This window comes from Heliangelus exortis, chromosome 2 (assembly GCF_036169615.1).
Source record: "Heliangelus exortis chromosome 2, bHelExo1.hap1, whole genome shotgun sequence".
In the NCBI taxonomy this organism is placed as follows: Eukaryota; Metazoa; Chordata; class Aves; order Apodiformes; family Trochilidae; genus Heliangelus; species Heliangelus exortis.
The window spans coordinates 128423871-128449779 of NC_092423.1; the positions used below are offsets into that span (position 1 = coordinate 128423871).

The 25909-nt window shown below is 41.0% G+C and overlaps 3 protein-coding genes across 5 annotated transcripts in view; 1 reads left to right on the forward strand and 2 right to left on the reverse strand.

Moving 5' to 3' along the window:
• Nucleotides 1-791: 791 nt before the first annotated feature.
• Nucleotides 792-5603, reverse strand: UQCRB (ubiquinol-cytochrome c reductase binding protein). The gene is made up of 4 exons (XM_071738011.1): nt 5517-5603; nt 4196-4267; nt 2234-2400; nt 792-1033 (listed from the first exon to the last, which is right to left on the reverse strand). Exons 1-4 carry the CDS (start codon nt 5533-5535, stop codon nt 956-958), a joined length of 336 nt encoding a protein of 111 aa, XP_071594112.1. The 5' UTR covers nt 5536-5603; the 3' UTR covers nt 792-955.
• A 3017-nt stretch (nt 5604-8620) lies between these two features.
• MTERF3 (mitochondrial transcription termination factor 3) lies at nt 8621-24103 on the reverse strand. 2 transcript variants are annotated; one of them, XM_071738006.1, is made up of 8 exons: nt 23874-24103; nt 23034-23367; nt 20735-20887; nt 19504-19693; nt 14594-14741; nt 13331-13402; nt 9656-9817; nt 8621-8877 (listed from the first exon to the last, which is right to left on the reverse strand). In XM_071738006.1, exons 2-8 carry the CDS (start codon nt 23344-23346, stop codon nt 8683-8685), a joined length of 1233 nt encoding a protein of 410 aa, XP_071594107.1. In that variant the 5' UTR covers nt 23347-23367; nt 23874-24103; the 3' UTR covers nt 8621-8682. The 2 variants fall into 2 exon arrangements, with proteins under 2 accessions (XP_071594107.1, XP_071594108.1); XM_071738007.1 differs by having other exon boundaries at nt 23034-23370; nt 23874-24042.
• Nucleotides 24087-25909, forward strand: part of PTDSS1 (phosphatidylserine synthase 1) — a 31562-nt gene continuing 29739 nt past the window's right edge. Inside the window, exon 1 of one of the 2 annotated variants that reach the window (XM_071738009.1) lies at nt 24087-24422. In XM_071738009.1, the coding sequence (XP_071594110.1) occupies nt 24244-24422 (179 nt within the window). In that variant the 5' untranslated portion in view covers nt 24087-24243. The remainder of the gene's footprint in view (nt 24423-25909) is intronic. The other variant, XM_071738008.1, reaches the window with a different exon arrangement.

Sequence of the window (25909 nt, forward strand, 5' to 3'; positions counted from 1 at the left end):
CACACACATTTGTGTACTTTAGAAGGCTATTTGGTAAGCTTTGAATTTCATGGTTAATACCAGAATCTGCCTTCAATTAACACCATTAAGCTATGGAAGACAAAACTCAAGGCCTTCAGCCAGAGGTGGATGGTATTTTCCAGATACACCTGAATTCCTTGTTTTTAACCAGAGCATGAATTCCATGTGCATCTATCTTTACTGTCATTAGGCCAGATAGCTTAAAATGTTTGATAGCAATTACTGCAAACAACATGCTCTAGGCCATGAAAAAAAAAGGGAATTACACTATTGAAAGTGCATCATCATGGCACTTATACCTAAAAGCACAAAAAGTCTCAGGAAGCTGAAGTGAGACAGTAATTATGGGTTACATGAAAATAGTCCTTTAAGGATTAACAATGTGTATGATATAAAAAGCTAGTGAAACATGTCCTGATTCTGTGATCAAGGAACAATCTGTATTTTCCATTATTGCAATATTTATGTGCTTAGATGCTGTCTCATGATGCCATTGTAACATCCAGGACCAGTCCAGTATTGTTGTCTTCAGGGAGAAGTGATGAAGGAAATAAGTACTCCCTTTTTAATTTAACAGAGCAACTAGCACCAACAGCCTTGCATGTTTCTTACCTAACCCTACAACTGCAGAAAACAGCTGTATTGTGACAAGAGAAAGAATCAAAAAGCTGGAATGAAGACTGCATACCACTAAGCTCACATGTAATGTATATGCTCATAGGAAAGATCTGAACATGAGCTTGTTAACATTTACAAAGAACTCTTCCAAGTAGATTTTATACTTTGACATGTTTATTTTAGTTGGATGAACAGATTCAATGAACAAGCTGAAACAGTATTCCTCAGCCTCACATTTGCCTCTCTGTAGACTTCTACAACCAAATGTTTAAAAATATCAGAAATATGTGCATATTTGCAAGAAGTAGTTCAATAGTTATTTCTTGTTCCACTCTTCTCTTTCAAGTCTTTCACGGATTACTTCTTTTAGGTATGGTTCAAGATAATGCTTATCCTGAAAAAGAAGAGAATATATTCAAACATTTAGGGAGGTCTAGAAACATCAAGTTGTTCCTACTGGTTACTCGTCAGTTCTGCGGAATGAAAAACTAAAACCCAACCTAACACACAAAAAACCAAACTAAACCAAGACAACAACAAAAAAACCCCAAAATTAAAAAAAAAAAAATCAATCGTTACTTACTCCAAGAAGGTAAACTTTGTATCTGCCAAGTTTGCAATGACAAGTTCTTTACTGCAGTATGAAGCAGCCACTAATTCCTAATGCCTTGCCAACATTAACAAGTGAAGTGATGCTTCCAGCTATACCTTTAGAAATAATGTTCTTTTGGCAGATACCTTAATGTACAAGATCCACTTTAATTACTTTGAAGTCCAACAATAACACTCTGTAGGAGCTAATTTTAAACTTCTAAACAGCATAGTAAAATTGGATTCAGTGGAAGACCCTGACTATATTTTACAGACTGCTGCTTAAGGAACCACACAACTAGTTATTCAATGTAGCACTTAGCTAAATATGACCAATAAGCACCACAATCAACAGCCTCTGCTTACAAAGAGAAGCATAATATCCTTACACTATCCTACAGTCTTAAATTTAGTGGTAAGATTCCTCTCTGCCTGATAATCTGGAGAAAACCAAGATGGACAATAATTCAATGGGTGTGAATCAATCCACTACAACAAGAATTTTTTTAGTTATATCTGAAATGGAAGAGGATGTTTGTTTTTCAAATTACAAGATAATGCTTATTTTAATGCAAAATTTCCCTTGAAATTATTCTTCCTCGGTATCTTCATGAATAAAAACTTTGCCTTCAGATTTTCTACAAAATTAAGAAATTAAATAGAAAAGCAAGAGATTTTTTTAAAGATTTTCCAACCCAATTCCAGTGTATTTTTTTATCTGACGGATTAGAAGAAATACTTTTTCTGAATACAAGCAATGTCTCCAAGCTACAGTTTAATCTTTGTTATCTTGAGTAAAAGTTACTAAGTTCCACTGAAAGCCAGAGATTTTATTTTAAAGAGTCATCAAAAGCTGTTTTTTCCAGAGGCATCGTATGAGATACAGACTCATTTATTAATTTAAAAAAACATGTGAGCATATATCTCTTCAGACTGAAAATTCCAGAGAGTAGTGATAGAAGTGCCATTTAAGAACTCCACTTTGGGAACACTGTACACATACCTCTTCATATTTCACCCACTGGTCTTTTGGAAGGATCTGATGTTTCAGGCTTAAGTCAAGTGCTCGCTTTATGCGAAACATTCTTTCATTGTAAAGATGTTCTGGAAGTCTCTTCAGTGCTTCTTTTACATCATCATCTTCATACAAAGTATCATCTCGCATTAATCCTGTACCAAGAAGGTTTTACATTATCACTAGTAAAGGTACTTAAGTAAGTTTTAGGACTGACACAGGTGTTTTTACATTACATGTAAAAGAACCATTGCAATGCAAAATTATGAAGAAACAACCCAGCACAGGAGAAGAGAACCACTAATTTCTCACACAGAATGAATTCTAGATGAATCTGCCTTTCACAGATTGGAAAAATGGGTATTTAGTTCAATGTGTTTCATAACAGTTTGTATACATGTGTGTGTGTGTATTTATATAACTAACTATCCTGCATCTGAGGGGTGGATTTAAATATAGATAGAAAATTATGTGAGTTTAAGATTACGATCAAGGTAAAGGGTTTCAGAGGTCTTAATTCATTAATCAGTCAACCACAGATGTAACAACTTCAGTTACAGAATTATTCTCTAAACTCCTCTATGCATAATGACTTGTGAGGGTGGTGAGACACTGTAACAGGCTGCCCAGGGAAGCTGTGGATGCCCCCTACCTGGAAGCGTTTTATTACTAGATCTCTGTTGACTGTACTAAGCTATGGAACCCTGAAGCTACATTCTTGTACACAGCCTGGTTCTCACACCACCACAAAGTAGATGCTAAAACAGGCAGAAGTACCTAATCTTCCCAAAATCAAGAAAATGCCTGCACCTTTTGCCTTTTCAGGATTCCTGAAATTCAACCAGTGCTGCTTTAAGTATCAGTATTAGCAAAAGACAAGATTGTAACATTCCAAGATTGGTGCAGATTACAAGTGGATACCTTATGATTTATGGTTAAAAGTTTTGATCTCATGTGACTCAGAATTTCTTCCACATATTCTCTAACTCCATTTTGTAATTTATTTCAAAGGCACAGAAAGTGTGACTGCTAGTTCAATAACTAGATTAAATTCAGTGTTTCTTCTCAGTTTTAAAATGCACCCCCAGAAAAGCAGCAAATATTATTAATGCCTAAAGAATTTCAGCAGATATAAAAAGACAGACTAAGCACTGCATCCATGGATGAAAGACATAGAGCTTATTCCCCTACAGTTGTCTTACAATTTTTTTTTCTAACTTCTCCAGGACAGGTATATTAACTTCCTTTATTTCTTTTATTATCCTTTATAATAACTTCCTTATTATTTGCTCACATTGCAGTCAGCTATTACAGCCTCTGAATATTCAGATTCTCTTTTCACTGAAGAACGTCTCTGCCATCTAAATAGCTGAAACAAACTTGGTAACAACTCTAAACAAACTTCAGACAATACTATAAAGGCAACTTCCTCTACTTAAGGAAACACTACACCTACTTTGACACTGTGCAGGCCAGAGAAACCCCAAGTGAAACTGTGGTGATCAAAAGGGCAACACTAACTAAATCCTGTTTTGCACTTTGGATACTTTGCTTAAGTATTGCAGGCAGAGGCAATGCTACCTCTGAGAACCTCTCCAGCACAAGGGCAGCCTCTGGGTTAGAAGATAGTGGCTGGTGAAAGTGGGGAAAAAATAATCAAGCTTTCTGGACTTCTTTGTAGAAGTTTTTTTTTAACTGCTCCAGCTTAGCCTTAGCTGTTAGGTTATTTCACTGAAAGAACAGACAGAAATACCAGAAAAGTCACTGCTTCATTACTAGCTAGCATTGTGATGTCTGAAGATATTACTAACTTTTTCCCCCACAAAGATTACTGTGTAATTTTGACCAGGAGTCTTACACCAAACTGCGCACACATACACCAGTTAGGAACCACAAGTTGTCTGAAGACTGCTAACATTTGCAGTTTTTAAAGCTCAGTGGAACACTCACCAAGTTTGTTGAATCCAGCTGCATTGTAATACCACTTGCGAATCTTGTCTATCAGGCGACCACCTCCTGCAACTGAATGTGACCACCATCAGGTGCAGAGCAAGGTATTCAACATTTACACACTGCAAATATCAGCTGGGCTCCTTCACATGCAGTAAGGCCACACCACATCGAGTCTGAATTTGAAAACATGTGACTTTCCCTCCTTGCTTTCCAGTATCCCTTAAATGACAGTGAACAGGCAGGATGAATGCTTTGTTATATACAATAACGTGACCTCTGTTTCAGTAAAATTCAGTATTAGCCTGTTTTAAAACTTGGAAGAATGCTAACAGCTCATTGTCACATCCAGCACCAATGGTTTTAGGCTCTGTAACTCTTACCTGAGCTAAAAAACATGTTGTTCTACATGCTGCGAAACTGTCACACTTTTAAAATAATTTGTTTCACATCTCTCTTTATGGGTGAATTCAATTTCAGTGCTGGCATGTTATTATGCTGCTAACTTTCTACTCTCCTCTTCAGGTACTTAAATACTATTCCAGAGCCTCCTTTTTCAAAGAGCTGCCAAAGTCAAGTGGAAAGTCAACTCTGAAATATCAAAAAAATCTACTACTTGAAAAAATAAAACTACAGGACGTCCATCTTTCCTTCATCATCAAAATAAAAAGGACGTTCATCTTTCCTTAGCTGTGATTTTTGGCTAACAAAAAATGTAATGGATATGTAACCAAGCATAACACAGTACCAATTACCATTAAAGTAACTCCAGGGCTCTAGAAACCGTATATGCAGTTTACTATACATTGCAGTACACTATATATTGCAGCATATGCGCAATGCAGGCAGGGTATGCTATCTTTAGTCACCGCACAAAACGCGTGGTACCAATATGCCATTAGCACGCTACTTCATCAGGCCTTATGCCTTCCTTCCTATTTAGGGCAAACGTCAGACCAAATAGACTCGAAGTCAGTTCCCGGGCAGGGACAGTGAGGCCCCTCCGGAGCAGGCCAAGGTCTCCACTGCTCCTGCAGCACCTCGGTATCGGAACCAGCCTCCCCCTGCTGAGGCCCAGAGCTGGGGAAGGAGAGGAGAGCGGCCCGCAAGGGCTGTGCCACCGCTGCACTGGCTGCGGGCGCTGCCCCCGCCAAGGGCACACACAGTGCCCACACCCTTCCCCGGCTCCTCACGTCCCCCTCACCGCCCCCCCCCCGCGCCTCTGCCGGCGCAGGACAGGGCGAGCCCAGCGCCACGAACGGGTCAGGATGGGCTGGGCTGTCCCTGCGCAACCACCCCCAGTCGCCCCCCGCAGCCTCACCGGACGCCCTCGCCGCCATCTTGACCTCGGCGCGCCGCGCTGCCTTCTGGGCAACCCGCAGCCCCCGGGGGGCGAGCCGGGACCGGGACCGCCAATGCCGCCTCAGCCCCGGCGCATGCGCCCGCTCGGGGGGCGGTGGCGGCAGCGGGAAACGGGGCGGGAAAGGTCTGGCTCTCGGTTAAGCAAGCAGGTAGCGAAGGTGCCCAAGGGTGGTGGAGGGTGCCCCGCCGGTCTCCTGGCGCCAGAGCTTTCCCGGTAACCGCCGCGGGGCGCCGGGCTGCTCCGGAGGAGCACCCGCGGGCAGAAAGAGCGAGGAGAGGCGGAGGTGGCACGGTTGAGCCTTACCTGACCCTTACGATGGTTTTAACTCGTGCTTACGGTGTTGAAAAATCCGTGCTTAAGCCACGATTTGTTGATGCGTGTTCAGAACATAACCCGGTCTCCTCCCCGGTGTGTGTGCGCTGCGGTGCACAAAATTCCCAAGATTATGCGACCTCGGCCCCCGCCGTGCCCGTCCCGGCGCTCCCCGCGGGTCTCGCAAAACAGCGGCGGCGGTGGCGGTAACTGGGAGGCTCCAGGGTGCACCTGAACAGCCACTGGCCTCGGGGGAAGGTCACCCAGGCAGATGAAGCTGGTGTTACTGGGTGCTGTGAAGCCTCTTTACACCGGTAACGGCAAACTGAGGAGTAAAGGTGGATATTTGCTAAAAAATCACTTTGTAAAGTGCAGTAAACAAAGCACCAGGCCAGTCACAGGAAAAATCAGAAACTTGTCTCTGCTCAGTTATCACAGGTGCCAAGCAAATGGCTCTGCTTTCTGAGGCACAGTTCAATGCCTCTCTCCAGCAATTTCTTCGAACATCAACCACTGCATTTTTTAAAACAAGTACATAGAATTATTCTAGAAGTATTGGTACAGTAGGCAATTTCAGTGAGAAAAGCACCTGGCTGAATGTGGTAGAGAGGTAAGAGGCACAGCTCAGAGTGCATGTCAGCAGAGCACAAGGTATTTTTGTCATATTGTACCCAACACGCCTTAGTTAATCAACGTGCTGAATCAAAGGCTGATAGCCCTTAGAAAGAGCAATCGACTACATTAAGTTTGGTAATTATAGGCCAAACATTGCTTCTCAAGATTTTTTTTTCATCTTAAAGCCAACAATTATTTGGCATGATTCTCAAAAAGTTCTTGTATCCTCTCTCCCCTTTTAGCACTCCCATAAAATCTTTTGCTTCCTTCACAGTATTTCTGGGAAGCTGTTTTGGCAGAGGCTCACACATTTAACATTTCAAAGAAACTAGTTTAGCTCTGGCAGCAATCATTTTTACATTAAAAATACTAAAGGAATTAAAAGCTCAAAGTTTAAGACATTCCAAATATATGTACTCTACAATTTAATTTGTATTATAATAACTTGTCACATGGTTATAGAGATCATGATAAGGATAGCAGAGCAAACCTGCAAATATTAAGTCTCCTTGGTATTAGAGACCTGCATACTTTATAGTAATGTGAATTTTTACTAGAAATAATTTTTACTACGTTGAAGATCAGTTTGTTGTTAGCATTTAATAAGCTAATTAACAATTTGCATTTTCATTAGCAAAGTCTAAGTAGGCATACTGAATTAGACTTAAATATTTTTATTTTAAAGGAAGGAATGGGGAAAGTGTTTAGCCACCACATTTCAGCCACAAATTCAGGTGAAATATTCTGCAACTCAACCAAGAACAGGATTTAAAGTCATCTTCCCAGGCCAACAGTGTGAAATGTGAGAACAACAGAGAGCTTTTCTGATATATACTGAAGACAATTACTGTGGCTTTTTACTTTGTTTTTAGCCCAACTAAATAATTTTGATCCGGCTTGTTCTGAAAACATGCTTTTTATTGGGTGTTGTAATTCAAATCAGAATTTTTTATTTTGGATAAAAGACCCAAGTTGTGATCCAGAAATGAGTAGTATTGTCTAAACATCTCTTTCACCTTACCATATTTCCCCCCTAAGGAAATTTAACCTTTTGAAATCTGTTCTCCTGCTTGCATATATCTTCTTCAGGCTCTTACACTACTGTGACCTAAATTGGTATTTTAAACTCTATTATTAAGCTTTTAAAACACTGAGACTTTTTCATTAAATAATCATAAATCCAAATGAAAATATCTGGATTTCAGTTTCCCGAACTATTTCAACAGAACGGAAACTTCTGAACAATAAACCATCAGATAGTTTGGCTTTAGTCAGATTGACTAAATACACTGTGAAGCATTTGATAATTCCATATTAATGCCATTTGTTTATTGATAGATTAAGTATTTTTAATAATCATATAATTCCTAATATTAGCATTCACTTCAGTTGTTATAACTGAGCAAGACAACTCTATCAACTGTGTTCTACAGCCTCTTTTCATATGGTTATTTCTATACCAGTGCCACATAAATCTCACTGGGGTGGGGAAAAACTGCTTCCCCTCCTCTACAAGGGGAAGATAAAGCGACTTAAAAATATACATGTCTTTGAAATCTAAGAGCAGTTTATTTTCTTTTTGTAATTTGCCAAGTTTGAAGATTGTATCAAACCATGTTTCCCTGCACGGCTTTTAGGAGTTTAACTTCAGCAGACAGGTTCACAAAGAAACACATTGAAAAATGCCTTTTTGTATGAAGGCTTTGTATATGTAACAGTGAACTTTTTTCTACCATACAAGGAAAAGAATACCATTATTAGCTGTTAAAATAAAAGCAGATAATCATGCAACTTAATCACTACTGTACCATCTTGGTTTTCTAATATTTAGGAGGGAGGGTGAGTCAGGGAACAAGTCACTAGGCAGTTTTTCCATCTCTTCAAACTCTGAAATCGTTAAAAGAAGAAAAAAAAAAAGAATCAACTTTAATTTCCTTTTATGTTAGTGTGCTGCCCTCTCAATTAAATTAGCAATCAATTTCAAGTATTGTATCAGTAACACATATTCCCTTCATCCTTCTGAAATACATTTTAAAGTTGCCATAGTGAATAGTACTGTGAGCCATTACATCCTACAAGTGTTTCATAAGCAACAACTTTTAAACCAGTAGCTAAGAGGAGACCACGAAGGACAGTAGCTTTATAAAATATGTTTATTTCTTGACTTCATTCTATTCCTTTTTACATGTGTTACTCATTAAAGTGTTTTTAAGAATTTTTCAAAGTCCTGTATAGAAGTTTTGGCAATCTGTGTACAGAACACCTCATCGGGCAAGGATACTAGCTGGTCCAGAGAGATGTAGCTGGGTTGTGCTGGATCATACTGGGCTCTTCCCAAGAATGTAAGAAACATATGTCTCTCTTTGATTCGTAATAGCTTTGAGTTGAAAACCTATGAAAGAAAGAGAAGATTCTTTTAGGTTGCCTAAATTTCAGACTCTGATGAATCTAAAATAAAGAGTATTTTTTAGAGAAACTGAAAATCTAAGAAGAAAGAAGCTACTTGTAGTATGAAGCTACTGTGATTGCATGTCAGCATTGGATGAAGTGACTAATGCTTTCAGCTTTTAATTTGTGAGGAAATAACAGTAATGAGGAGACAGAATAAAACAAAACAGTCATCAATAAACTAATCTATTTTCACCTCTGAGATTTTTTGGCCATTGCTGCAGCAATAGGAAGTTTAATAAGAATCTGCCTAATGATCAGAACTTCTCTTACCTTTAAGCTGTATTTTCAGATTTTAGAATCTATAAAGTTCGTTTTTTAGATAGACAAATCTGAAATAAATTGATATATGTATATATATATATGTTATCTGGTGAACAGATCTTCTGCATGATCTGTCTTCCTTGTGTTTCTTAGCTAGCTGAGATTTCAGGACAAAGAATCCCTAAGAAGGCATGATTCCAGAAGATATGAGATTTTTCCCTCCCATTGAAACCTAAAAAATTTATTGGAGGTAGAGGTGTCACTTGTGCCAGGGGCAGAAGGGCAGCACTTCCACAATGGAATCACCAATGGTTGCTGAATTGCTAATAAATGTTATTCCAGTTAAAGCCACAGACAAGTTGAAGAATTTACATCTGTTCTGCATGCACCTTCAGCATGGAACCAGTGAAACAGCTGTGCAAAGAGCAAGTACAATTTACTTCAGATAAACAGCTCACCTGAGGGAAGCGAGTAAGCATGTGGTGGGGAATGCCCATTATGTTGTGTAAGTAGTCAAATGTCTGCCTGAGTCTCTTTTTACTTGCAGTTAAGATCTTGGGGGTTTTAAACACAATCTCTCGAATTTCATTACGTTGAAAACCAAGTTCAATCTGACAAACCTGAAAAATAACACAATTTTATCTTCAAAAGTCAGCTACAGTTAAAGGCTTATTTTAATATGAATGCAAAATTCTTCTACCCTGTCACAGAGACAAGAATGCAAGCCACAATAATATCTGCCACTCCAGTTCATCTCAAGTCAGAACAAATTATTTCTCTTTCTGGATTGAAGTGTAATTTGTTTATAGAGTATCCCTGAAGTAAAGATGACTTCTGCAAATGCTATGCATTTTTCAGTTTGCCTGAGATACTAACAAAAAAAGCTGTGTCTCGGTATCCATGGCAGTTTTAAGCACAAAAATTCTCCTCTATGAATCTTGTTTTTCAATATCAGTACCAGGATGTCAAAATAATGACTTTCTTGTTGTGGAGATGCTGTGCTCTGGAAAATACAGCACTCAAATATCTAGTGACTACTTCTGTTAATGTGCTATTTCTTTTGCTAACGTTTTGAAGTTATATTTCTCTATGAAGGAGGATAATTTCAGACCTTTAGTCGTCAAACGAAGTCTGTTCCACTTGAAAGAGATGTGTAGAACATGTATTCTATTCAATTTATTTTACAGTTGGTTAATGTCTAAAGTAAGATTTCTTTTTCAGAGACTGCCCTGAGTTCAATTATGCTTTCCCAAAAGGAAAACGGAACAGATTTTTTCAATAAAATCATGAGCACTCCTCCCAAAGTGCGAATGGCAAGCAGTTCATTGAGTTGTTGAGAAAGGAATTCAGCATTCAAGAGTGTCTGGTAACTCAGCCATTTCTTCTATCCTCCAGTGACATTTAGAAGCAGCTTGTTTTCAGTACTGAAGTGGGTGTGCTTGCCAGTCAACATAACCAGACTTTCAAATCCAACTCAGGTACTTCACTTGGCAAAAAGGTGGTGCTTTTTATTTTTCCAATTTGATTTGCCAAGGCTGCAGCTCCTTTCAAGAACTGCCTGACACATAAAAAAGGGAAGGACTTAGCTGCAAAACTCAGATCCTATCTTAGGACTTTTAGATCCTTACAGGGAATTGTTCATAGAGGCAACTAAAAATACCTCTCAGCTCCTGGTTCTTCCTTATCTACTTTATAAATATTTGCACATCACACAAAATACTGATCAGCTTAGACAGCATTCAAGTCTGAAGAGTTTTGTTTGTATTTTAGTGGTGTCTTCCATGTATCTGAGTTGGCAGGGGTAACTACATTAAGATACACAACCAAGAGTAAGACCTGATGTTAACCAGTGGAAATGTATGTAGCTTGTACTACTGTTAAGGTTATTGGAGCAAGAATCTTGGGCTTTTATTTTCAGCTCTGTGAAATTAAATAGCTTTCTCTTGACTTAAACAGTGAGTTCCAGAGAAAGATGCTTTGAGATCAAACATATTTAATATTCTGCAACTGTCTAGACCACATCTGCTAATATCCCTCACTGTGTAACCCCAGCATTACTCAATACACTGTGTGACTCTTGAAACAAGCAGTGTTAATACAAACTTTTACCCTATTAGTGAATCTCTCAATTGTGAAACCTTCAGCTCATTCAGCCCATTCTTCAGCTCATTTAGTCCACAATTGCTATCTTTTGGTAACATCAGCTGAAGTTGATCATAATGAGGGATACCACCAGATCACTTCTGAACTGCTGGTTTCACTTTCTGAGTACTGCCTGCCCTCCACTACCTTAAGATAGAAATCAGAAGCAAGATGCTGAATCTGAGACATCCAAACTCCTGGAACACTGGAGCTTCTAAGTATCCATAGATTCTAAAAACAAGGACCTTCTTCTCCTTCTCTCTAGAACATGTTAAAAATAGGGATGGTACAGTAAACAGTTTTTGAGAGATAGACACAATAGTTGCATAGAATTCAGGATCTTAAAACACATTTGTTATAATATACTGATTCCTCAGACTGGAAACAATATTCATTAAAAAGAAAGCACTATTAATTGGAACAATCTGCTACTTTCCAGTCTCCTCCCTTACCACACACACATTTCAGATTGGAAGATTCCCAGTGTTTAATAGTTTCAGAGCAGTGAGCCTGTCTGAAAACTGTAAGTTTTAATTCATAGTTATGTGTTATAAGATAATGGGGTTTCTCAAATTGTTACACTACATCATGCTCTTTGGCCTAGATGGCTTTACAGCACAGTAATTAAACCAATACATAGTTAAATTTTCAAAGGGGAAAGGAGTCCCCATGGGTCTGAAGTTATTTACCCAACAGTTGTTAATAACGACCATCTGCTATCAGACAATAGGTGTCAAATGCACATTTTGGCACACTAGCTACCTGCCAAGGGGAAAATAATCAACTGCACATTTCTTGCTCCTAACTCCTCATAAGCAATCCAAGTTAGAAAAAACCATAATAATTAAAATTAAAAAAGGAGCAAGCATGCTCTATTTTTCACTTGTAAAGAAATGGGTAACAATTTTTGTCATCCGCAGCTTTTGGCAGAAAGGGACTCAGATGAAATTTCTAACCTACATCAGAGTAGAAGACAGAATAAAATACTGATCCACATATGCCATAAGCTTGCAAGCTATAGGGGAAAAGAAAATGTTTTAACAAAATAATCAGCTATATCTTCCCTCAAATTATTTCATAAAAGTCCTCCTGTGCAGGATTGTCTTCCCGGAATTTTGTCTTCTGTCAAGTTTTAACCTATGTGGATGTCCTGGTTTGGGCCAGGATAGAGCTAATTTTCTGTCTTGTAATTTTGCTTTCAGCCAAGTCTTTTCTAAGTAGCTGTACTTGCTGAAATTAACAGCAAGTTTCTCAGTCAGTGTCTGCTTATAGGACTGAAAACACTCGATGTTTATAGTTTCTGCTAGAGACTCGTATGCAGAACCAAGGCCACTGCTCGGTTCTGAGGAACATCTTGTGCTCCAGAAAGAGAAAAGGAGTAAAGAGGTCACACCTGCAGCCCTCCTTTAGGGAGGAACAGACAAGACAGGTGACCAAAATTGACCAAATGGAGTATTCCATCCCATACGTGTCCTACTCAGTACAAATTTGAAGGATCACAAGGGTGAAAACCCTTCTTCTTCCCCTTCCTTCAGCCTTTTTGCCTTACTCTGTCCCTGTTTTGCTTCAGCAGCCTGGGAGGATTCCATCCGCTCCTCTGCCTGTGCTCCTGATCCCTACCAGCCTGAGTCTGTGTGTTCCTGCCTCCAGCTCCTGATTGCTGCTGACTCCAGTCCAGCCTGGACTTTCCCAGGGCTGCCCTGCAGCCTCAGTGCTGACATGAGCATTATTGAGTGAAAGGGAGGAGGAACATGGCATAATTTTCCTGTATATTTGTATATATTTTATAGTTATTCCTTTTTATAATTACTGTTTCATTAAAGCTGTGTAGTTCAGTTTCCAGCCCATAACTCTCTCCCTTATTCTCTCTCCTTTCTTTATCAGGGAGGGGGATTAATAGAGAACATCTCTCATTCATTTAATTGCTGGACCAGCTTTTAACTGTGACAGTGGATACACAAAATACTTTTAATATCTACTAGTAAGCTCACCTGAAGATTTTCTTTAACAGGCTCTAATTTGCCAGTCAGTAGCCTTGGAAGACGAATCACCAGATCCTTTGTCTACAATTAGGGGAAACACACAAAGGAAGGATTATTACTGAAAGCTTCTTTGTGAATCCATCAGCAAAAGAATTATATCATTTAAACTTTTTATTTAGTTAGAAGAGGGATGCACTTTCACTTGTATTTAATTTTATCTCTACCCCACAGATGAGGCTGCATGAAGCAACAATGTATTAAGATGCAAAAAGTTACTCAGCTATGTTTGTTTGTAAAATAACATAGCTGTTGTAAAACAAACAGGAAGAGGGAGTAAAAAGCATACCATAACAGTAGAAAGTGTGCTCAAGTGCCCAATCTTTCTCAGGGCTCAAGTTGTTTCTTCCTGCCTTTTAAAAAAAATTAAGCAAAACACTGCTTGATAGTTGAAAAGGATTTTTCAACTGCAGTGGAATTTGTCTACCTCAGATTCTGATTAGACCACAGTATTATGGCAATACGAGAAATTACTCTGCATCCCCTAAGAGGTGATGAATTGTAATCTGTTCTGAGTACAAGGCAGTGACTAAAGCCTCCTCCACAGAGAACACTTACCTAAAGCATGGAAAGGCCATGAACAGGCACTGTGACAGCTCTAACTGCTCAGCAAACAGAAGCCAGAAGAACACTGATTTCCACTTGAGACTTGACATTTATTGCAATTCCCAGCTACTGCAGGAAACAACACTGCCCACTTATTCCAGGAAACTCCAGCTACCGCCTACTCTGAAGATGTAGTAATGCATGTGAAGCATGGAGTTAGAACCCAGGAGTTAGCCTTGGTGAGCTGAGCACATGATTTGGCATTTTGTTTGATATGATATTCAAAGATTAGATTAGTTTTCACTGATGATTTAAGTGTGTTACAGTATCTTGAAGAGATGAGGAGAGCCAGATCATTTTCTAGAAGTTAAAAAGGCTGCTTGAAGCTACAGCTTCAGTCCTCTGACCTACCTCAGATGATAAAACTGGACACACAGAGGCTTTTTTGACAATAACCTGCAGCAGATCATCTTAACTTTACTTCAAGACCTCTGAATCTTAGATGTCTGTATTACCTCTAAAGACGGTTAAAATCACATTATCCTCCTGTAACTCCGTGTGTTAACCATCAGTAATGTCACTAATGTTTGTGGATAACCTCCAAACACTTTAAGTATTCATGTTCCAAGACTCACAGTTGTTAGAAAGACTTCAGTGTATAGTCTCTACCTTTTTTACACTGAAGCCAAGTTCATTTTTGAAGAAACCCAGTCTGTTATCCAGTCTTTCAACTGAAAACAACAGCAAATATGGAGCTCTTGAGACCATCTGAGCGATTTCTGCCTCACCAAATTTTTTTGATTTTAGGTAAGCCACTCTAGAAAGAGAACAAAAACAAAATAAAACCCAGTGATGAAAATTTTATTGCCTCCATTTATTCAGTACTCACTTAAATTCCTCAGTGATATCTTATAAACGGACAGATGTTCTAGCATTAACATGCAAGCTTGCCAAAAATAATTAGGGGGAAATCTGAAGTTATCATAAAAGCAAAATACCATCCCTTCCAATTAATTAGAAGTAAAATAAACCCCAGAACAGAATGTCAATACTGAAGACAGATTTTAATTCCTTCCAGCTGTACTTAATGAGATAACTATGTTAATCTACATTTAACTACCAGCCTGTCTCCTAGATTGCAAACACATTAATAGATCATCATAGGGTATGGACAAGAAGATATATATACAGCCTCTTGCTATTTTAATGAATTCCATTTCTGCTGCTGAAAGAACAGAGTACTATGCCTCGTACATCCCTGTTTTGCCAATAGAGTAGAAATACCATACAACAATGCTATCTGTAGAGACACTGTCCAAAGATATTTCTAAATCAGATGAAGTTACTCTTGTTACAACAGGTCCCTATTCTCAGTCAATAATCCAAAGATTTAGTTATAAAACACCTGGTTGTCAAGGACAAGGAACCAAATGTAGTTTATATATAACACAGCTTTTTTTTTTTTTTTTCTTTCCAAATGAGAATTTTTCCAAAATTTCTTGGGTTCAGTGAAAGTGAAATCCTATTTTAAACACTACTTGCAGTAGATTATTACCATAGATCCCAGAAAAATGCTAAAGACATGATTAACCTACACACCACTGTTTACAAAAGAGTACAATTTGAAGAGGTTCACTCTGATCATAGATAAGCACAGGTAAGTTCAGCTGTCAGATGAACTCAGAGCATACACGACCTGAATTTATCTGGCAGAAGCAGATATTCATCAAAAGATGCATTGTGTTAAATCATGTCTGTAGAGATTAAAAATACCTTCAAGTCACTACAGCCTCTTTCCACAAACCCTCAAAAGTGAGGTAATCACAAGCTAAAATCCTTTAGGCAGAAGATCTAAGAACATGTTCCAGAGGATTAATTCCCAACAGAACAGGCACCCCAACACAGCACACATAGTAACCTAAGGTCTGTGCAACACTGATGGAACTGGATGCAGGAGCCTCAGAGATAAGAACTGCTTTGGAGAGGGAAAAATGCAGAATATAACAATACACAATTGGCCCTTCAAAAGTTATTCCATTATGTTTTGAATGCTGCAGCTTGCCTACGCTATACTGCTGCCATTCAATTTTTCAGGGGCATAACCACCAAGCATCCTAGAAACATAACTAAATGAATGGATTGAAAAGAAAACCTTTCCATTGGTCTGACCCCTGTCCACTTGTTTTCTGTTAACAAATCATTAAGGTTCACATTGGCAGCATATCTTTGCATCCTGGAAATGCAAAAAGGTGAAAAGAGGGATGGCAGGATTGTAATAACCTGATTCTAAAAGCTCATATATTAATGAAGCACAATCATCCAACCAGAGCAAGGTCTGAGATAACTTTGTGAGTGTTGGAACCAAGGTTGGCCTTGTTCTGCTACAGGGGTCAGCAGTTCTATGTAGCATGTTAACAGTTTTAAGTCATAATTAACAATACCATAAAACAAAGCATCTGGTACAGCTGCAGTACAGACACTGGTTTGCAACTGTCAGAATTGTTATGAATTATGGAATGTTTTGACTTTTACAGTGTTTATCTGAAGTCAAATGCCAAATCTACTGAAATTTGTGTTTTGTTTCCTGGCAACCTGGAATCCATAGCAATAAAACATTCCAGAGTGATGTAACCAATACCATGTCCATCTGCACAGAAGTGTTTATGCAAAGGTGATACTCAGCTTCCAAAAGACAGCTATAAGACACATTCACATCACAGCCTGCCATACACCCTCCACAGCACACTTACTTTACAGCTTGCAGGAAAGCATTCACCAGTGCCAAACAGAGATAAACTTACTGAAAAATCAAGATGCAGAAAATGAAGAAGAAATTGGATTTCTTTGTTTAGACTCTACTTCACTAACCTGGCAGTGCCTGAAATGAGGATTTACTGAAAAGCAAATCTGACTTCATGAGAGTTAGTATGTTTATCAGAGCAAAAAATACTCTCTGCAGAAGAATACAAGCAACTCTGACATCTAGATGCAAAACTACTGCTGAAAAACAACACAGGTTCTTTTTGGACATTTTCTCTAAAAGGCCAATTACTGAACAGGAGGATGGAAGAAATGAAGAGAATGAGGAAAAGTCAGGTCTATATTACACATGAGTCTACTAATGTGTATTTCCAAAAAGCTGTATTTTCAAATATCTGTCTTGGACAGCTACCACATTCAAGAGCCAAGTAGAAAGACTTTATTTTCTGGATTTTTTGAAGACCAAAATGTTTTGAGTTCATTACCAAGTGCGTGCACACACAAATTGTCCCGTAAAAGCCCTGTTAAATTACTGCATGCCTGTCTGGAGTAATTTTAAGAATAGAAGTCCATTTTCCCACATTTTTTTTCTATACTCAAAACACCTAATGGGAGTATGAATCAGAAGAATGAAGTAATTCCATTTCAGAATATAAATTCTCACAGAAACGCCAAACAGATACAGCTAAGAAAAGAAAGCTAGGATCTCAGACTGCAAGGCACAGATAAGTGGAAAAAACCCAACTAACCAACCAAAGAAAAACAACAAAGAAAAAAGTACAACTCATAGTCTGGTGCCAGCACCTGAAGTCTCTCAAGTCTTAATGGGATCCCACCTGTAAAAACCTACAACGAAGTACTAAAGCAAAAGAATACAGAGAAGCTGTTTGTACTCATAAACCAACAATGAGGAAGTATGGAATGCAGTTACAAGCCACCACATCATTCCTGGGGCAAAGCACCTTTGAAAAAGTGACTGTGGATTCATGAAAATATGGGCTCAAAACCTATATTCAGTTATTACAGACAAAATAAGAATTAAGAATAACTTTAAAAAAATATATTATTATTATTACAGTACATTATTTCAAAGATCTTGAATATTTTAATTCCAGTTATTTGACTTTAGGAAGGGTTTTCTTTAGAAGTGAAAGTCTTTCTACCACAAATACAAATCTCATCTTTCAAGCTAGAACCAGAGCTCCAAAGTTAATACAAAAACACTAAGGACAGGCTTCTGGAAATAGACATTAAGTCACAACATAAGACCCTGAGTTGACCAGCATCAGCAGACATATCTCAGTTGCTGCAGGATGAAGTCCAGCACCCTTGCTGATTGAAGGAAGTCAAATTCTGCACTCATGCAGCCAAGGTGCAACCACATCCCAAAACAGTACAATGATGATTGATTTCCAACACAAGGAGAGTGGACAGCTGCTACCATTGTTTTAGCTCATGCTGAGTAGGTCTTCCACAGCTCCTAAATATTCTTGTTTTGACCACCTTTATCCCTTTAACTCAACTACAGGTTTTTAAAGCTACCTTAAATACCAGCATTATCCCATTACATTGCTAAAGCTGACAAAAGACAGAACTGTTAATGAAATAAATAACAACTGCCATTAAAGAGGAAGTCCCACTGCTGGCAGAAAACAAAAGATATAATTGCAGTTTGATTCAGAAAACACTCAAATTACTGAAACTACCAAACTTCAGTTAACTTCTGACACAAGGCCCATTGCTCTCCAAGTCATGGTGCTGGAGAAAAAGGAGTGTGTGTATGTAGTCATCTTATTTCTCCAGTGTTTACTTTTACTTAAGTAGCCCTTATATTCAGAACACAGCATTTCCTGGTGTTAGTGTTCTCTAATAAGCTGGATGGCACAATGCACAGTCTGCAGTACACAGAATCTAGATTTCGGACATTAAAAAAGGTGTGATACAGAAAACAAAAGTTTGAGAGTAAACAGAGAGAACAGCTTGTTTCCCCTACAGTCTCAGATGAAAGACCCATAAGCACAAAAAGTTTTTTAAAAAAAATCCAAAACACTCCCACAACAGTGGTACACACAGTAATAAGCTTCAGAAAACCCCAACAAAAACCAAACTCCATAGGGAAGCTAACTAAAGAAGCTTAGGTCTAAGATACGAAATCTTCAAATCCTAAAAGTTTGGTATTTACCCATATGCAGAGACAAGATGGGTCACAGTGAGGAACAGTCTAGGGCCATAGAAGTGTGAACACACACAAAAACTAGTTTATTGTAGTCCTGTGCCCACTTTAAGCTGAACACCAAGAAAACATGTCACCCAAACCCACTGCTGCTATTAGATGTCAACACAGATGACATCTGGTCTGCTTCTTTTACAGTAGAATTCACAAGGTCTGGATAGACATCTCCTCTAGAAGAGCAGTTTCAGAGCATGACCACGTGATTAACAAATTCTACGTGTGATTCTACAAATTCTACCACGTGATTCTACAAACACAGGTAAAGCCTCAAGGACCAACATTTTGGAACCTAAGCTGACACAGATAAAGCTAGTGGCCCAGGATGGCAAGCTGCTTCCTCTGTAGCAGACAGGGACGAGCAGTAAAATTTGTTACTGGACAGTTTCCAGGTGGAGCTGGGCCTTGACTCAGCTTCTGATATCACCATATGTTAATGCTGACTGATGGGAAGGCACAGGAGCACACGGCCAGGGACTGAGTGATAAAGAAGCAGCAGCCATACAGGTTAAGACAAGGTTAAGCCAAGTGGCAAACCACATCTTCAAGACAAGGGGCTTAACACCCTGCTGCTATTTGAAAGGCTTACCTGGTTTCTAAAGCTTCCAGATCTTCAGCAAGGATGTATGGATTTTTGGTCAGGAATGGTCCCAGCTGACTGTCTTCTAAACCCACATCCTTAAGGAACAGAAGTATTTTTCTTATATCTTTTTCAAAGTCCAAGGTCAGTAAGAGTTGGCCTGCCTTCGGACGTCTCTCCACTTGGGATAAGTCAACTCCTACAACAAAAAATATTAGGTATTGTTCTAATTAAACACAGACCTTACCAGTTATAAACATTTCAAGCCATTTAGAACTTTTTAAATATTTTTTTGTATTTTATATTTTTATATTTACAATTTTTTAGTATTTTTTTTATAGGACTGCTTTTTTTGCACTGATTTAGCATGCTTCAATTGCTCAATGCAGCAAACTCACAATACCTTGTATATTGTGTAAAGAATCCAGGTAAGAGAAGCAGTCATTTCAGATACTTTTGCTAAGTTTGTTTTTTGAAGGAAGACATATTTGCAGTGATCCCTGCAGGTGAGGAATCAAGCACACCAGCATGTGCCACATGTAGAGACCTATTCTTGTTGCACTGAAATATGTGTGCATGGAATTCCTGATTTGCTATTCAAAGGAAGGGGACAATTCTGCAGTGAAGTGTCTTTGGTTAATGGCTCACACACAGTAACTCTTTACTACACAGAACCAGATCTCCCCTTCTCAAATATTTATTTCTCTAACCTGCTAGTGTTCCTTGCACTTTTGGGAAACAAGGAGGCAGCCAGTAACCTTTAATTCAGGGCTGCCTTTGCACAGCCTTTTTGATGAGAACTAATGTTCTCTCCAATCCCTTCCTCACTGCCTCTCTACCATGCCCCACTTTGAAAATTCTGCACAGCAACTGCTCTCCTTACTTCCAAGGATGGAGAGCTGAAATTTCTTTTGCAGCAAATTAAAACCCCAAAGAAGGGACACCTATCAAGTTAGACAAAGTAGTCCCTCCACCTCCAGAAGCTGTAGGAGATGCCTCCTCATAGAATCTATAGCACTAAGGGACTTAAGCTAGCCAGCCTTATCTTCAACTAATATGGGAGTGCTAGTGAGTCATGCAGTCAGTCTTCTTTTTTCATTTTCCCTGGATAACATTCTGCTGTCCTTAGCTACTGTTCCTATTTTCAAGTTTACAATGCAATTGGTAAAATTAAACCAGGAATTACTGAATGTCCAGAGCTACAGATAAAAGCAGACCTGATGAACAAAATCATACAAACCTAGGTGGACAAGTTTTGCCAGGGTTTCCGAGTGATCAACGTAATCTCGGAGTGTTGAAGACTGAAGGGGAAGAAGTGGTTCTGCTATGATCTGCACTGCTTCTTCCTCAGAAATCTGCGCCAAAGCAGATGAAGGTGGGATGTCATCCCAGTCTAAGAGAGAAACATCAAGGACCCAAATGCAGTTAGTGAAAGACAAAGCTGCAGACACCAAGTGCTATACAATCTCTTAAAATTAATTTCAAAATGCAAGAATACTGTGCATGAGATGAACAGCCAATCTATTATTATTTGAAAACATGTGAAAGTACAGACTCCCAGTTTTTGTCTCTGTTCCATCTTGTCAGTGCCCATCAACTCTTGCTCATGTGGTCCAACCTGAGCACAGGATCCAGCAAACCTGCTTTCAGTCTGCTGCCTTGATCACTGCAGACAACAGATCGTATCATCTTGAAAAAGAATCTTCTTTCATGTTTTCACAAATACATTCTTTCCTGATCATATCCAGATCAAAGGCTACTGCAAAGATTACTTTTCATAGCCTGAGAAGCCCACTGCTTTGTGCCTCTTCTAAATCTGATGCCTGAACTGCAATTGTTTTAAGTTTTGTGATATTTCACAGCCAACTCCAACCAAAATATCATGTATTAACCATCACAGAATGGCTGCTGACTGCCACCACCTCTCACACCAAAAGAAATCGAGCTCCATTTCTTACATATTACAGTTTCCAAATGAACACCGTTATGCTTATTTCCCTTATGCCTTCCAAGTAACAGAGCTCAGTGTCTTTTAAAAAATACATTTCTCTAAACTGATCTGTTTTTCCACCGAAAGACCCTCACAGCAGCTAGATCAAGATTACTGTTTTTCAGACTGCATCCACCTCAATTATGAAACTTATTACAAATCAAGAGCCCTAATTATAAATTCTTCAGGGCGTCTGTACCTTTGCACAATGACTTCCTAGAGACTAGAGTAACATTCTTCCATGCCAAGAAAACAAAACCACACCAGAACTACCAAGATAAGTTCCAAAATAAGTAGGATGATCCCAATGTTCCAGGAAGACTTGCATAGACTAGCTCAACAGCTGTTGGAAGGTCTCATCACTTCTTTTTCCCAGTGCCTCAGAAATAAAAGCATAGTAAAGCGTTTTTAGCAACACTTACATCTTAAGCAATAATAAGAACTCTCCAGGAATCTGTATAGATATTAATTACTTCCTTTCAACTTGTTAAGGACCAAATCAATATACATCAAGGTCCGCTCTGGAAGCACAGATGCCCTTTTTTATGCCACTCTTAAGTTTTTAAACCAGGTAGATATATGACACCTCAAGTTACACACACACAAAAGTTAGCAATTATGTTTATTCCCTTACATACACTGCCAACTAGGCAAAATGCTCCCCACACATACACAACACTACGTCTGCTGGCAAATAAAAATCTGGCATGTAGATAAACTGCACTGCAGGTGCAGACACATACGAGCTGGCTGACCTGTCAGTTCTGGTGCAGCACTGTTTCCAGAACCAGCTGCATAAACACACAAATCTCAGTTGCAGCTCTGAGCCACCCCAAAAATAAGCTCTGTAGGATCCAAGTTGGCTGGGCTGAAAGCTGAATCTGAACATACAAGACAACTTCGTAATCCAGAACAAGTTTCCTCAGCATATTAGAATTATTTTCAGAGGGTGGTGGTGATTTTATCCTCACTTAGATATAAAAGTAGAGAAAAGTGAGGCAATTTTCCTCAGGGTAACAACACCAAGGCAACCTTGAATCCATCTCCTTTCCTCAGGAGACAGGAAATTTCTCAGGATAGTGCTTAAGCAGACTTCACACTCTGCTGCCTCCTGTTGTTCATCCCGATCATTCAAGCGATTGGGTTGCTCGAGCTGCTTCAGGGGTGGCCTCCCCCACCCCTGCTTAAAAAAAACCAACAGCAACAAACACCAAAACCCAATAAACAAAGCACTTTACTTGGTACCAGCACAACTGTGTGAGAGAGGAGGATGCTCAGCTGCTGCAGGTAAAGTTATAAAAAGAAAAGCCCTTAAAACGGCAGCTCCAGACTGACATTTCTACACAAAACATCCAATCTTTGTTCTTGGCTTAAAAGGTATTCTTTATGTGCTAGAGTGACCACAGGAATTCTGAGTTAACCATGTGGATAAAAACAAATGAAAGTCAGGAACTGAAGACAAATATTTTAGATAAGCAGGCCGAAAAAGGGCAATACTGAACGTGTGATTTGGAGATTTGTAAGAAATGGTATCCCTAAGGCCTCTTACCTTCATACAGTGTTTTGGCATTCAGATCAGGTAATGTTTCTGGTTTTGCTTGTTCCTGTTTCACAGGTGAAGGCAATTTACTGTCATCCTTGGCACAGTCAGATGAAGAACAGCTTCCTATAGATACATGTCTGCATGTCTGCACTCTCCACGGAAAAACTTCATAACTAGAGGGCAGCAGAGCCAGAGGGGCAAGCCCAGGCCGGGCCTGTGCGGTGCTGCTGCGGGCCCACGGCCTCCCGGCAAATCCCGCAACATGGGCCGCTGGCAGCAGGGGGAACCAGCGGGAGACCTGCCGGGCCCACAAAGCCATCTTCCAGCTCAGGACAGCATCCTGCTGAGAGAAAAAGGGATGGGGAGCAACACAGGCGCTGCTTCGCCCCTTCCGCAGGGCTGGGAGTGTGAGTGTTCATGCCCTGAGCACTAAAGCAGAAATTACACGCTACAAAGCATAAAGAAGCTGCTTTAAATGCCTGACGAACGGCGAAGGGGTAAATGAGGAGAGGAGCCGGCTCTTCAGGCCACTGTACGACTCCCGTTCCAGGGGAGCAGAGGGGAAGCCCGCCAGGGACCCAACCCCTGCTCACGGTACAGAAGCCCCAGCGCGGAGCCGTCCCCTCCCACCCCGCCACAGGGCGGAGGAAAGCCGGGCAGCCGGGCCGCCCCTCGTAGGCCGCCTCAATCCGGCAGCCTCCGCGCCCAGCGCGGGGCCTGAGGGCGGGACGCTCCGCACGCAGCGATCCCAACCTCGGGGGGGGTGGGACGGGGAGGCTGAGGAGGGGAGTCGAGCGCTGCCGCCGGCCCCGCACCCCCAACCCCAGGGCCCCGCCGGCGCCTCACCTGCCCCTCGCGCCGCTCCCGCGCGCGGCCCAGCCCACGTGCGCGTCCCCCGGCCCAGCTCGGGCGGGACCATTCGGGAGCAGGGGGGGGGGGGGGGGGGGGGGGGGGGGGGCGGTAAGGAGCGGCCTCCCTAACGCGGGCGGGAAGGGGGCGGCTCCGCCTCTCACCCCCACCCCCCCCTCTCGCCCCGCTCCGTTCCTTCCTCCCTCACCGCGTGGGCGCGAGGGGAGCTCCGCCCCTCGACGCGGCGGGCGCGGCGCTGCTCCCCTCACCGGGAGGCGGCGAGGGCGGTCGCGGCGGTTCGGGCCGCTTAGGGCCGCGCTGGCCCGGGAGAAGCAGAGCGGCGCTAAGGCCAGGGGTAAGGGGCGAGATGGCGTCGTGCGTGGGGAGCCGGACCCTGAGCAAGGACGATGTGAACTACCGCCTGCACTTCCGCATGATCAACGAGCAGCAGGTGGAGGACATCACGCTGGAGTTCTTCTACCGCCCGCACACCATCACCCTCCTCAGCTTCACCATCCTCAGCCTCATGGCCTTCGCCTTCACCAGGTGCGCGGTCCCCGGTGCAGCCGCGGGGATCTCCCGCCCTACCTCTAGATGCCGGCAGTGTCGCGGTTGCGCGGACCCGGCTCCGGTGCCAAGGGGTTCCTGGGGCGGGGGATGGGGAGGGGGCCAGAGCCGGTCGCCCGGGGGAGAGAACGGGCAGCGCGTCTCCGGCGGGCGGTGGCTCCTGCTGAGGTCAGGTTAGCAGCAGGGTGGGTATCGGGCCGGGACTCGCTGTGTGCTGTGCGGGCGGGGGGCTTGCATCGCTGCGGGCTGGGGAGGCCCTCTTCTCCGGCCGAGGGTATTCTCCGCTGCTCTGCCTCCTTGGAACTTGTTGATCATTTTGTTGCTCTATGTTAGAGTCTCAAGCAGTTGCCAAAAATGGCTTTATTGGGCTATCAAGAAGCCCAGCAATGGCATCGCTCAAGTAGATAATTTACCGAGCGTTCAGTGGAGAGGAGCGACTGTTCTGTGTCATCGTTCTCATACAGCACTTGTCACACCTTGGCTTAGGCCCCGGTATGGATAGGCTTAGGCACCTCCTTTCCCCACCACAGAGAGAGCTCAGTGAACTTCACTCCTCCAGTCATTCATGGGAATAAAGCTAACAATTGATACAGTTGTTCTCAGGAGCTGTATTTAAAAACAAAGGATACAGCCTAAAGAGCATCTTGCAATATTTTTCCAGTTTGTGCATACTTTTTATTATCTCCTACTGAATGGGGCTGTAAAGGTGATAATGTAATCCTCTTTTAGGCTGAATCATACAGTCTCTGGGCAAACAGTCGTTCCTGGGGGGTTTTGGCTGAGGTATATGTTGCGTTTTGTGGCATTGTTGGTACCCAACTCACCGTTTTCAGTAGCCTGGTTGATGAAACTCTGCTTCATCTCCTCAGTTTCATCTCAGGTTGATGAAACAGATCATCATTATTTTAAGTCTGATGTACAATTCAGTGTATGATCCTTTAATGTATAGTTTTTATTCAGCTATGAAAATAATGGTCAAGTCTGTGCTGAGCTGAGAAAGGAGCATCAAGGAACTTTAAACAGTGTAGCTGCAAATGGTTTGAGGTGTGCCTTTTCTTGTTTCAACTTGTGTATGGCCCCAAGGAAGACGTTTTTTGTGAACACATCCCTTGTTCTACTTAGGTAACAAATCTAAGCTGAGGCAGAATGTCTCAAGGATCCTTTCTTAACTCTTAAAATCAGAAGCATGTTTCTGTGATTTGTTTAGTTGGATACCTTTGCTCCAAGTGCTCCTTTTGTCCTTTCTCCTCACCACCCAATCACTTTTCTCACTATAGGGATAATTTGGGTCAAACTTTTAAATTATTAAGGTATTCTCATCCATACCTTGTTCTGAAGAATTAATGGAATTGATGATGTCTTACCTGTGGGAAGGAAATTAGCTGTTAATTCAAGCAGAGGATGAACCAAGCAGCAATTTCAGGACTGGAGTCTTCTAGGCCTGAAGATTGTTGCTTTACTTCTGG